This window comes from Anneissia japonica, unplaced genomic scaffold, assembly GCF_011630105.1.
Source record: "Anneissia japonica isolate Jap-2015-1 unplaced genomic scaffold, ASM1163010v1 scaffold288142_len361356_cov169, whole genome shotgun sequence".
NCBI lineage: Eukaryota > Metazoa > Echinodermata > Crinoidea > Comatulida > Comatulidae > Anneissia > Anneissia japonica.
Genome location: NW_022753229.1, coordinates 118,186 through 133,123, shown reverse-complemented (window position 1 = coordinate 133,123; position 14,938 = coordinate 118,186). Strand labels below are relative to the sequence as shown.

General features: G+C 36.7%; 1 protein-coding gene across 1 annotated transcript; it reads left to right on the top strand.

Annotated features, from left to right (window-relative positions):
• The first annotated feature begins 2,119 nt into the window (after nt 1–2,119).
• On the top strand, nt 2,120–12,997 carry LOC117122769 (nicotinamidase-like). The gene is made up of 8 exons (XM_033268510.1): nt 2,120–2,330; nt 3,998–4,127; nt 4,298–4,354; nt 7,145–7,251; nt 7,900–8,014; nt 8,970–9,098; nt 10,322–10,639; nt 11,160–12,997. Exons 1-8 carry the CDS (start codon nt 2,230–2,232, stop codon nt 11,262–11,264), a joined length of 1,062 nt encoding a protein of 353 aa, XP_033124401.1. The 5' UTR covers nt 2,120–2,229; the 3' UTR covers nt 11,265–12,997.
• Nucleotides 12,998–14,938: the final 1,941 nt, after the last annotated feature.

Sequence of the window (14,938 nt, the reverse complement as noted above, 5' to 3'; positions counted from 1 at the left end):
AAATTAAAAGAAATGTTACCATACTTCATGAAAAACGTCGTATGAGAAAGCTAGTAAGAGGAGGACCTATGGCCACTCCTGAGCTCTAGACTTCACAGGCTCCATAGTAAAATCTGGGTCGTATTTGGTAGTAGTTGGAGGGTTGCCCTTTTCTAATAAATATGCCAAAGAGTGTATGGGATTTTGGTCTATTTTGTTTTGAAAATTATGGAAAAGTTTAAACTGAAGAGATTGCTGCAATATTGGAAGTTTTTTTTGTTCTAAATACCTTTTAATGTTTTTAACTTCTATAATGTTTTAAAAAATGTTAAGACATTTTATTAAGGTTTTAGCTATCTGAACTCTATTTTTAACAATATTCTTTTAGGTTCTAAAATATTTTATCTTTAGTGTTTCAACTTTCATTTAATATACTGTTTTAAGACATTTACCGGTATTGGGTTTTAACTTTTGAACTGTTTTTCCTTATTTTTATTGTCAATTGTATGGCTCTTTATTCACCTTCTTGTTTAACTTTGCACTGTATGTATACATTTTATTTTTTGTCATCTGCCAAACAATACGAATTTCTGTATTGTTATATGATGGACAAATAAAATTTCTTGAATCTTGCAGTAGAGTGCATGGGCTAGGATATAGAGGGGCCGCTGTCCGGGGTCCTTGGACTGGGACTCGGCACCACAAAGCACATGCGTTACCACTTTTAAGACTCAAGTAGTATTGGATAGGTAGTAAAAGGAGGGGCCGGGCCGCCTGCGGGCCCATTTTCAGTGGGGACCGTGGCTGCGCCCCCACCCCCTGCGCCTCCAAGAGCTCACGGTCGTTACGCTACCACTGGACTCACCGTGTTAGGATGCTAGTAGTCGAATGTAATGGTAATTATGAGTTGAATATAAATGCACCGAATGCTGAAAGGAGGGCCGGACGAAACAGGAATATTTTTTTGCCCAATTTTGTAATAGTGTTTACTTGGTTGTAAACTTTTTAAAATGCATTGTTCTCGGGCGGATCCAGAGAATTTCTAACGGGTATGGGGAGGGGGGTGGCACAAAATGAAGCTCAAGCCGCCCACCTCAGCCCTTTGTTATCATGGTGAAAATAAGTGGTAAATGATCGAGCTCTCCTTTCTTCCACTGCTGGATCGCTATTGAACTCATGGGTGCACTCCTTTTTTCCTCTTTCCTCTCTTTACCTAAAATTTTTCTACCTCTTTTTTATCTTCGGCTTGACTAACGGAGGGGGAGGGGATACGGGCCCTCATGACCCCCCCCCTCATGACCCCCCCCCCCCCGCTGAATCTGCCACCGGTTCTTTCTGATATTTTGGCGGCCATCACACTAAAAGTTCTTGAACTTATTTTGGTCGCCTTCCACAAACTGTTACTATTTACTTATGTAATGTATTTTAATAGGCTTATTAATTGTATTCTTTGTTGATTATTTATTTTGTATTGTGTGGAAAAGGCAATAAAACAAACAATAAAAGAGCGAAGTTAAACTAAACGCAACGAGTGCTAACAACAGCCGTACGTGTTGTAAATGGGCCGAAGAGAAATTGACAAGTCTCTGCCGAAGAGAATATTGGCGTTCCATACTTGAAGGGAAGCGTGTGGGGGGCCATTTGTGGTTGATCCATAGAGATATAATAACCGCAATGTATTCGATGTTCGAAATACGCAGAGCTGTGTGTGTGTACCATCCAAGATGGCTGCCTTATATTCAGCCAATCAAATTTCGCCTGAGCACTATCATTTTCAATGGCGCCCTCAATTTACACAGAAAGTTCAGTACAGCTATGTTTGAAACTCGAGCGTTGCGGTGTTTGGGTGTAATGCACACGATTTTAATTTTCATTCCTTGGTACTTGTTTTTTTTAATAAGATGCTCCACTTGGCCTCGTTTTGGCTACGACAGTTTAATAATTTGTCATCAATACTAATTATCATTAATGAAATAATATTCAGTCAGAGGGCTTATTTATGGTAATAATATGTATACTAAGCCTGAAGGTGGCGCTTTCTTACGGCAGCCATCTTGGATGGTACACATACACAACTCTGCATTGTTCCGCCATCTTGTCAGCACTCTAGTTGTTTAATAGCTCTATGGGTTGATGATCGGATCATCGATGAGCGATCAGCTGGCTGTCAAAGCAGCGTCATCCATAGTAACGAGACTAACGAGTATTTATTAGGCAAGGCTAGGCTTATTTGTCAAAATAGGATTAGAAATGCCCGCTGCTTTTGTAAAAACATTGCTGTCGCAAGATGAAGTAGATGGAGGAGACGGTGATTGGCCTCATTTATGTTTAAAACAATTTGATATCGATGGGTGAGTAACGTTTTTCCGCACAGAAAAGTAATTTCTGGGCCCCTAGCATAGGCTTAGCTGGCCTTTAGTTAGCTAGGACAGCCTAGGGCTAGGACTAGGCTGGGCTAGGCCTAGACCTCGTCCCTAGGCCGGCCTAGCCCAGCAGGAAGGCATAAGCCTAGCAAATGAAATGTATTCTTGACAAGTATTTTTTTTCTATTTCCTTATGTCCGTAATTATTAGGCAAAATTTTTGTAGAAAACTACAGAAGTTTTGTAGTAGTACTAGTAGTATTTGAGGAAGTCTGCTAGCTAGAACCCCTAGGCCTAGTCCTACGCCATACTAGCTAGTGTAGTAGTAGGCCTATAGAGATTTGCTAGGTCTCTATATACGTGCTTACAGGCTAGCGCTTGCCTACACACTTGTAGCTTACGGCCCTAACTAACCTAGTCTAATAAGACTAACTGAGGAAGCATTTAGTTTTGTACTAGATTGAACCGGGGATCAAGAGATCTCCACAGTTTAGCGCACACACAGTCACAGTACAAAGGCTAGCTACCAATCAGCTTCGGCCCTTGCAACTAAGCCAGATCCGAAATATATTTGCATGTTTTTACTACTTTAAATTGTCAATTGTTTCACAAAAAGTAAATTTAAATATACTGTAAGAAAACTCAATTAACCAGATCTCCTGGAAGGACCTGACTTTTAAACTGCATTTTGCTCCCATGACCTAGGTTGTTTTAGAAGTATCCAAAATCACTTGGACTGAAAGAACTAGAGTTGAATGGATAAATGGCAAAACCGGCTTATGCCATACTGTGTAAAGTATTTTAATTGTGCGATTGATACTCAAACTCAAATTTGAACAGAAAATGACTAGAAAAATAAATGCGTAGGATCGTAACTACTGCATGATACATGGTTATTAAGAGATAGGTCATGGCCGCCAAATTTTGACAAAATCTGGAAATCGGCCTTTATTTTCCAAAATGCACGGACATTTTTCTGGGCCTATTTTTTGTGCGGAGGATAGATTTCCCTCGCAGGCCTTATTTTACAGTTTGGAGCCTATGTTTGTTCATATTTTTTGAGTGGCATTGTATTGTAATGGTGTTAGGAAAATGCCAATCATTTTGGATATTTTATTTGAATTCCTCTTCTAATCTACAGTAATTGTTGGTTGAAATGTTAAATCAATATTTAAGTGTTTACTTGGGGATCATTCAATTACCAAATATGGTTTTGTTTATTTAACTTCAGTTTGAGTCACAGGCTGGTTTTGTTTATTAATCCTGTATTTAAAATATACTGAAAGCGTTTGTGTGTTTACTCAAAAATCATAAATTAAAATCTGGCAAAATTTTTCAATTGTTTAAAATCAGGATTGTGCAATGGAGCAATACGTATTGGTCTAATAATAGGTGATTAAATTTGCAGTTCAAAGGTCATGTTTCATGTCACAGAAAGTTGCAAAATTCTGTGGTGGAGGTACTGTATGCACTCTATTATTGAGTGTCTGATGTAGGTACCGGTACATATTTTTATTTGTCATCAAAAATTATCATTATTATTATTGTCATCATCATCATTTTTATTGTTATCATCATCATCACCATCCTTCATCATCATCATTAATTGTGCCCGGTTTGAGAGTTTTCTTAATATAAATGTTCTCACCTCTGTAGTGATGGGGCCCTGAATTTTAGTGAATTTGAATCTCTTTGTAATACTTTATTTGTGAAAGCTGATGGGAAACCTTACAATGATATTGAGAAGGATATTGAGTTTATCTTTACACAACTTGATCAAGACAAGGTAAGAAAATACTTTTATTATTATTATTATTATTATTATTATTATTATTATTATTATTATTGTAATTATTGTTATTAATATTGTTATATTATTAAAGCAATATTACACAATATTATTAAGAGAATTTTACTTTTACTATTTTAAGTCACTTTTTTGTTTTATTGTTCTAGGATGCAAAGTTAAACGAATCTGAAATGAAGACCATTTTCAATACGTGGTTAAAGCAGGTGATGTATTTTTTGGTTCTTAATTTTTCGTTTATTTTTTACTGTCAGTAAAGTGGAGATGTAGTGTGGTGGTGATGATGATGCCAACCTTCCAGTTCCAGAATTATGGGTTCAAATCCTGCGACCACTCATTGCATTGTACGACAGTCGTAGGACTTCACACGACAAATCCAACTCCGCTCCCTGTGAATGCTAGACGGCGTGATTGTCGGTGGCTGTCTGAACAGATACTCATTAAAAACAATCTGTTGCACACGCGTCATGACATTACGTCCTTTATATAATCGCGTTGGCCTACGATCTTCATGGGCAGTGAGTGGCTGGCTTAAAAAACATCTCCAATCTTTAAGCCTTGTAATAAGACATTGACTTATAAATTACCGCATTATTTTATTTATGTATAAGAGTGCCTCTGAATATTATCAGACAACCTTCTAGGATATGCTGAAAGGGTCACCCTCTATAAATATGGTTAACAAAGAAGTAGAAAAAAATATTCAATATTTAAATTGCTTGCATTCTTAAATCATATCAATTTGTTTAGGTGTCCACTTTACTGCAAGCACTCCGCCGTTAAATTCTCCCTATCTCTTAACCATTAAAACAAAAAAATTGACTGTTTTTAAGTACAAAATCTGTAACTCAAAAACTAGAGGTCGTATAAATTCGTTTGAAAAGGTTTATAGAAGTTTATAAATATAGCTACTGCAAACAATTTACAAAATATTGTTTTTAAATATTTCACCAGGCTGTCATTTTTTGGGTTGAATTAACGAAAATATACTGTAGACTATATTATTGTGTTTTCAGCGGGGTCTGAGTTGGCTTATTAGGAGTCGTTTCTTTACGTCATAATTTTGCCTACACTAGTGCGATCGCTTAGGTTGAGTGGCAGCAGAAAGCAAATTTTCTTGTGATCAGTTATGCATAAAAATCAATCAGATTGAATGTAATTGAGGCATGTTGTGGCAAAATGGCTAAGTTGTAGCAAAAATTGAAATTCAGGTTATTGGTATTTTCAGATACCTGAGAATGTGATATTTAAAATGAGGGGTCATTCATTGAAATTCAACATTTCAAGCCTAAGTTATTGGAAAGTGAAAGTACAACACTTAGAGTCAAGATAAACATAATTTTGTGTGATTGCCTTCAAAAACTATTTGTGCATACATTTTTAAACAGAATTAACTATCCAAATAACATTAAATAAACAATTTGTTGACTACTTTCAGATCTAATACTTTGGGACATGATTAATAAGACATTAAACTGTTGATCTATAGTGGAAAAAAAATTTGGATTTTTAGGCAATTTTTTAGCTCCCATATTTTATTAGCTCATTTACTCAATACTGGACTGTGCGACAACTTAACCATTTTGCCACGACATGCCTCAATTTTCTTCCGTCATTTTAAAATTATATCAAAGGCTTTCAAGAGAAAATGGGCTCACAGCCGGTCCAGGATATTGGCGTGTTCCATTTTCTGAACTGAAGAAAATATGGTACCTGCTGTATCAAATACTGTTAGAATCCATCAAGTGAATATGCTTGATAGTGGACATATCTTATTCCTACAGTGTCATACATAAATTAGGAAACTATTTTTAGTGTTTCACTAATGATTTATTGTTTAAAAAAAGTGCATTTTTATATACCCTTTTCGTATAATGAATTATCCCAAAAACTGCGCTGTGCAGCGCCTCAATTTGTTCATTTTTGTCTTACTTACTCTTATAGTTACGTGGTCAAAACGGCCCAAACAAATTGATATGTTAATGATTGAAAATTGAAGCAAGAAAAAATGTTATGTCAATTAAGAGCATATTATCTTTACTTCTTGCATCTATTCTGCATATCTTAAAATTTGCTGGTAATCAATTTAAGATAAATTGACTGTAAATCAGAAAAACCTGTAATTGAAATTCATTACCATACTAATAATAGTCAGAAATACATATGCAACAGATGTTTTCTAACTACCAGTGCTCCAATTAATGAATGCAAATTTAATCGGACTATAATTGTCGTATTGTTGCGTGTATAGTTTACCGTATGTTGCTCTTGGTATATTATTTAAATATTCTGGATAAATCTTCTAGATACTTCACAATATTTACCAGTTCTTGGTTTAAGTACTAAATATTACTGAGTTCCATGAGGCCAAAAGGCTCCCAGATGAGCGTGTTTACTACTTCATTTTCTATAGTCGGCAGCGGTAGGCCTGTGTGCATGTTACAGTGTTTTGGTATTGTGTGAATGATGTATAGCGCTGAACTGAAAAATTCTGACTAACCCCTAGATAAACACTTCCTTTTTCCAAATACTGTGCGAATCAACAAAGTGGACTGTTACCCAGTTGTTGTTTTAATAGCCAATATATATGGCCAATCTAATGAGCATGTTCATCAATGAATGAGAGGGAATAAATAAATAAATGAAACAGGGATTACATGACATATAATGTCTTGTTCAAAGACACAAGTAAATTACTATGAGAATTGAACCCCATATTATTATTATTATTATTACGATCACTGCACTATGACTCGTTAAGCTAAGCTCCCTTTTGGATATGGTTGCTAAGGTCCCGTAAAAAATAGGGTAAATGTATGTAAACATGTGTGTTTATGGGATAACACATGTGTTTGTGAGACATGCATATTCCTGGCCTTGTGATTGGTCAGTTGCTTAGTTTGATTGGCACTCCTGAAAGATCAATTACAGTAGCTCCCTCATGAGTTTATCACCTTAATCTTTCATTTTAACAAGTCTCTGTTTTGATTTGTTAGGTTCTAAAGCCACGAAGTGCACTTCTTATTGTGGATGTCCAAAATGACTTCATAACAGGATCCTTAAAAGTCCAAGATGCAGAAGATGTAATTCCAATTATTAATAGGTAACTCAATTTTAATGTAGTTGTAATTGTTTATTGTTTATTTTGCATTAATTTATGCTTTAAAACCAGGCTTCTTCAATAACAGTACTATTTGCATTTCTCGCTATTTTATACCACATCTTTTTAAAAGATTTGAAGAGTTGATACCACTTGAAAACTATTTGCTTATGTCAAATGTCATTCATGGCATTTGGTGTAACCACACTACCAACATAACAGTTTAGTATCCAATTAATTATGTCCTAAGGTAGTGGTTCTGGAAACGGTCAACAAACTATTTTTTTAAACGTTATTTTGGTAGTTAGTTCCATTACACAATGTATGTACAAGTAGGTTTGCAATGACATTGCTCAAAATCATGTTTATTTTGACTCTAAATTCGGGCAGTCACTCACGACGGTCGTACGACCGTCGGCCAACAAATCAAAGCTGATTGTCGGATGCAGTGAGTGACCAGCTTAAGAGTGCAGTGCTTTCAACTTCCCAATAACTGAGACTTCCAATTTTAATGATTGACCCCCTCATTTTTTTTAAGATTATACTCAACTCATCTGAAAGTAATAATAACTTTAATTAAAATTTTGCTACAACTTTGCCATTTTGCCACAAAATGCATTATTTGCATGAAGTTGAGTTTTTCCTTTGCAGAATCTTGGAAACATTCAGGTTTGACACGGTTGGATACACACGAGATTGGCATCCACCCAATCACATCTCTTTTGCTGATAACGTCAAAAAGCACCCAGTTGACCCTAGCAGCCCAGTGAGTACAAAGACAAAAATATATTGCCATAATTTCTTGGGTGTAAGCCCACTCCTCATTTATGCAAAATTTTATGTATCACCCTTTCCTCAGGCAAAAGCCCAGGGTATAATTTTGAATGAGTAGCTTAGCTGACGTATACAACTGCCTTATACAAATATTGCCTTTGAATTAGGCATACAGTGGTGAAGAATTGCGATTGAAAAGGGGATTCCCTGGGTATAAATTGTAAGACATTTTGATTTTGTACAAGTGAACAGTCTAATTATTTAAAATTTTCTGTATTAATAGCTCTTACAACCTTCAGTTCCTTACAACACAGCGTTAACCGACCGTTTATACGACGTGCCCTTTTAGTGGTAGTAATTAATTTGATTAATAGATCATAATTTTGTATGGGCGGCCATTAGGGCGAATATACTCTACTGCCTGTATTATACTGCCTTCATCAGAACTTTCAAGAATACGAGAATTTGTTTTTAGATATGGATTAAGGTTGATGCTTAGTTTTTTAAACTGCTTGGTAATTGATCAGGATTAATATTGAGGATTATTATTTATTATAATCTACAACTCTGAATTGCTTAATTAAGTGTTGCTTCCCATAATGGCATTGTAGCAGGCTACCCCACCAGGTACCTCTACCCATTTACACTCCTGGGTGGGGAGTTGCAACGCAAAAAATGTGCCTTGCTTAAGGACACAAGCGAAATGCACAGTGAGGTATTGAAAGCCTGACCTCATAGTTGGGAAACCAAACCGTTCCCACTGCACCAAACTGATGATAATAATGATTATTGATGGGTATGTGTTTATTTATTGATTAGAAATGATTATATTGATGATTATGATTGATGATTATTGATTATGATTTTAACTATTGTGTGATTATATGCTGACTTTTCAACATCCACATGTTAATGATTTTTTTTATACATCTAATCTCTGCCATTAGATCTCTGCTGAAGATGCTAAATTATTAGATACAGTTGTCTTTTCTGGGCCTCCACGAATGGAACAGATTCTGTGGCCAACACACTGCGTGCAGGAAACGTTTGGTGCGGCTTTCCATAAAAACCTTAAGGTGAAATTTAAATTATATAATGTACGATTTCATTCCTTTTTTTTTCCTTTTTCATGCGTATGATGTAGCGAATAATCGCATACAATCAAGCTACTGTTACAGTCGTAGCAGGGTCACCAATGAGCAGGTTAACAGCATGACCCCCAACCCATTTATACTTCTGGGTGTGATGAGGCAAACGTAAAGTAAAATGTCTTGCCCAAGGACACAAACAATGCGACGAGTGTCGGTCTCGAACTCCCGATCTCAAGATCAGAATTCCAAAACCCTACACACTGCACCACACGTTCCTATTTTGTTGTTCATATTTTTATATACATTTTTTTATCAACATTTATTATTGATTTGGATTCAGAATTAGAATTGGAATTTCATTTATTTGTTGTGAACACTAAGAATAACCCACACAAAATTAATGGAAGTCTGTTACCAAGAAGGAATCAAAAGTTTTGTGGGTGGGGGGGAAATATTTTGGTGTAACAAGTAACCGTTTGTTTGTATTTATGCAATTGCGGCGGGACAACTATTGGATGCACACATTTAAATATCGTCTAAAAGGAGATAGTCTTAACTTAAATCTTAACTTAAATAGGTAAAGTATGGTATGGTATGTAAATAGGGTGAGAAGACACAACATTGAATAGACATTGCACCTATGAGATGGCCAGATATCATTTTCAAATGATGGCTAAATAAAATAATAATAATAATAATAATACACAAGATTTTCCATTAGGGTCCTTGTAGTGGTGATTCAGTGCCCTGGGATCCAATCCATCACTCTTTTCCAAAGAGCATGCTGTGTTCTGTAACATTCACATAAGCTATATTGTGCTCAGAACCAGTTGTTTGAGTCCCTGTCCAGATAAAAACATGCTCAGAACCAGTTGTTTGAGTCCCTGTCCAGATAAAAACATGCAATATGCCATATATAGGCAAGACCATCAAGACTATATTGGCAACACTTCCAGTGCACATAAGTGGCTACAAGCAGTTTAGCCGATTGAGCTATGCTCAATCAGTTACCATATCAGTCCTCGATCAGTTACCATATTTATTCAAAAGTGCCTCTCTTTGAACAAGCACCCAGCTCCCCAGAGGCTCATTTGGAATAAACGCCTCCTCCTAAATGCCCAGGGGCGTATATTTGAATAAATACAGTAGTTATCTATTTTACTAATCTAATATTTCTTTAATTTATTATGTTATCTAATTTCTCTTAGCTTAATGGACATACAGACATGTTTCACATAAAGAAAGGTATCCACTGTCATATGGATTCCTATTCAGCGTTTTGTGATAATGCTCACCAGACCAAATCGGACCTTGCAAACGAACTTGCTAAAAGAGATATTACAACGGTGTACATATGCGGTTTGGCAATGGACTTTTGTGTTGGTTATACTGCACAAGATGCTATTGACATCGGCCTGACAGCATTCGTTGTGGAAGATGCTACAAAGCCAGTCGACTTAGAGTCACAGAAGTCCATGAGGGAAAAGCTAGATAACTGTAGATGCCCCTTTATTAAGAGTAATGAGGTTAGAAATTTTCAAATTGTATGAGTTTGCCCCTTATTGCATCCACCTCTCTATCATCTGTACCTGCATGCATGTACAGATGCCCTCATTTGCCAGACCAATAGCAGGGTTTTGGGGTCTTCATAGAAATCATAGAGTTGAGTAGTGGTTATGATAAGTAGGGCCTGGGGAAAAGCTGTGTGTGGTATGGATTTTTCAAAAATGGATATCATTTTTATTACTCTCTTACCTATTTGTTGTCTAGGCCTCTATAGGCATGTAGAAGTCTGCATTGGGGCCCCAGTGCGATTGGTTGACAGTTAGTGCTGCCTGAGGTGAAGAAAATATTTGTTGTTCTTTTTTCACCCTAATGACCTTTGTTTCTATGAGGCTTGGGCCCCCAAGACCTAGCCCTGGACATCCCCCTTCCTGGGCACTATGGCATACATGCATGTAAATCTCCAGCTGCAAAATGAGACATCTTGAAATGCTATTGCAAAATTATGTTGAAAATTTACAAACTTTTTGATCATTTTCACAGCTTTCAGGTCTGCTATCGAGGACTCATATTCCTCCATCTGTTGGTCTTCACGCTGCTAAAAGACTTTCATCCACGATAACCAGTCATGACCATCATCATCCTTAACCTGCGGAGCAGGCCACCACAAGTCTTCTTCATAAACCACGATCTTTGGCAAATAATCAGGCTACCTGTTATACCCACAATACAGGGATTATTTCCAATATAGGAAAATGTAAATGGTTTAAGTGCATAAGTGTATTTTGAAAATGACTGGTGCATAGAAAGTGGCTTTTAGTATTTTGTAAATATGATTATCATCAACTGATATTACTTTATTATTGTTATTTTACCATTGCTATAATTATTGTATTAATTGATTATTATTTATTATATAAATATATATAATAATAGTATTATATATAATTTTTATTGTATTACTGTATTATTATAGTATTCATGCTTTTTATCATAATTATTATTGTTATTATTATTATTTCATAAAGTGTTACTATTTAGAATCTTGGTTAAGAGGATCATTGCTTTTGCTGTAAATGCTTCATTTGGTTTTCTGGCAGATGTAAATAGTCATGTGATTGCTCAAAAGAATGATCACATGACACCAGATCACTAAAGATAGTTGACAGGTTTGAAGCTGTTGTGTTAACAGTGAGGTCAATGATATACTTGAACCAAAATTCTGGGAGAGTGCTTTTGATTTACGCGACGATGTGATGATAGAACGGATTCACTCATGTGCAACAGTACTGCTTTCTCTATACAGCATTCTCCACACAACATACATTTTTTGCCAAATGACATCCTAGGTTCTATGCAGTGAGAACTTAATGTTCTCACATGCGCCAATCACTTCTCAGTTTGGTCATTACGTTTTATGTTCTACCGCGTTGTGCAATTGAAAACTCCCAGCTATGATGCAAGCAAGTCAATTAGCAGTCCACAGGCGACTGTTATTGTGTTTGTGATCGATGTGCAATCAGCTTGGTTATACCAATATTTGCAATAATGTTGACCAAATGGTAGATTCAGATTTAGTTGATGTGGCTACAACAGTTTGGAAATAGATAAGTGAGTAGTGCATAACATTGATTGGCATTGAAATTTCTAAAATTTAGTGGCAAAATTGGGGGCACGTGTCCCCATGCCCCTCCTGGATTCGCCCCGATAGACTGTTGGGGTTAACGCGGTGTGAAAAGAACTGGCAACCCTACCGCACCATGCTGGGGCTTAGTGTGATGGGCACCTTTACCTTAATTTCTAAATTAGCTTCCACAATAGTAAAATGGAACTCCATACAGTAGGCCTAGTGTAACTTAAGTTTTAGACTTGTATTAATAATGTTTGTCAATACAACTTAACTGACCAATTCCAAAAATACATGTACGTGTTGTCCAAAACAAACGCACATGTTCAATTACGTTTGCTGTTTTTTTTTGCACCCTCTGTCGGGGAGAAAAAAAAATAAAAAAATTTATATGTATTTTGTACATATTAATATACTCTAAAGTCGATTAAATAAGCTTTTGAAACCCCTAAATTGTCATATTTTCGTCTGGCTACATTCCCTGGATCACTTTCGAAATGTTTTTAGCGACGCCCGACCACGCCCATTTTTTTCTCGTCGAGGACGTCAGCCCCCAACCCCATCGGCGACCTTGGACCCCCAAGGGGAAATCCTGGTGCCGCCTCTGTTCGCTTAGTTGACGATATTTCGTTGAGTATTATTTCATTCGGCTGGTTCGTAAAATAGACATTGACGACAGAAATTAACGTAAACCAGAGTGTTAATTTGCAATAAGTTATCCACGTGACCAAAACAAACAAGGCCGATTAGTCAGTTTAAAAACAACATTTGCGTTAATGTAATTTAGATTAAATTTCAGAAAATATAGTTATATTTACCCACATAAAGTCAAACAATAATTGTAGGCTAACAAAATTCAAAAACTGCTTGAAAACATTTTTTTGCAAAAACCCATACTGTCACAAGCTAGGGCGACCTTGATTACTCTAGCTTGTATCACGGTAACTATGCAGCCATTTAGTGTTGTCGAGTAGGCCTATTTACCAGTTTTTTATCTGGTCGTCTTCGTTAAGGGATTTTACCACTGCGCAGGACGAAGAAAGACCAGTTGAATATAGCCTATGTTATAATGTTGATAATAAAGTGTATTTATGTAGCACAAACATAATGGTCACGCTTGTTTTGTGAGTGTAGTTGGAACTGGTTGACCTTCTCTCTATTGGTCATCTCTGGGAGGTGTTGATGTTCCAATGACCTTCTCAATATTGGTTATCTCTGGGAGGTGTTGATGTTCCAATGAGTACAGGCATGGTGCCATTGGTCAGTCGAGCCTGTTGCAAACACCTGACCCAAGCCATCATTTTAAAGTCAGAGACTGCTGACCTAAAAGTTCTATTTTCGGATAGCTAGAGTTGACAACCTCAACGTTTTGCACCTCAACCACATTAAACTGCTGTACACAACTTCTATTTTATTTTTTATTCTTCATTCAATGAATATCCTGTTTTTGTATCTCACTGATGTTGTCAACGAATAATAATGTATTAACCTATAATTTAGCAGAGTTATTTACGCCTACTTGGCATCCCCGAAGTTTGTCAAATTCATATCTTATAATACGGGCCAGAGGCCTAGATGAACTGAGCATTGTAGAGCGGTAATGCTCCTGCTTCTTGTACTGAAGACCTGGTTCAAATCTGGCTGGCATCATATTTTACTTGGAGTATTTTAATTGGAGTCTTCCATGACATAAGTGTGGCCTACACTGCTGGCGCCGCACAAACGGCTTCGGGTCCCCTGCAGAGCCCAGCTAAAATTTCTCATTCCAAATTTCCAATTTGAAATAATGACAACGAACCTTTTTATTTGAATTTGGAGACTGTTCAATTGTATATTTTGAATCTCATATATCTAATCTGTAGTTTGCAATGAAGATAACTGAAATTGTTTTGACTCCGCCTATGTTTACAAAAGCATTTAAGTTCACTTGGCCAGCTGTTGTCATGGAATATTGCTTCGTCTTTCCATTTCAAAGCAGTGGTATCCGCTCACTTGTGAAAAAATCGACACTGTCCTAGCCAATCATCACTATATTTTTTTTTTTTTTATTTTGAACATGGACCTACGAAATGACACTGTTTAATGTGGGCGGTGGGCGATTTTTTTTCCGTACAAAATATTTGCATGAAACTCCACTCGGTTGTCTCGACGGGTGTCTATAAAAAGACTCCGCCTATGTTTACAAAAGCATTTAAGTTCACTTGGCCAGCTGTTGTCATGGAATATTGCTTCGTCTTTCCATATCAAAGCAGTGGTATCCGCTCACTTGTGAAAAAATCGACACTGTCCTAGCCAATCATCACTATATATTTTTTTTAATTTTGAACATGGACCTACGAAATGACACTGTTTAATGAGGGCGGTGGGCGATTTTTTTTCCGTACAAAATATTTGCATGAAACTCCACTCGGTTGTCTCGACGGGTGTCTATAAAACGAAGACCAAAGACCCAAAAACGAAGGCTCCTATTTTTTCTATTTTATTTTGATGATAATGAACCTGGCTGACACAAAATCAAAGTTTTGTGACAGTTCCAAAGCGGCAGCCATAATGTTGTTCCATGGCTGGCGGCAGAGCGCGTCGTGGCGCTGCTGCCCCTCCAACGAAAGTAAGGCTGGCCTAGCGGTACGCGTATTTTGGGGGCCTACAAAGGCCTTGAATATTTCATTCACAAACTTGTTTCATGTTAAAATAA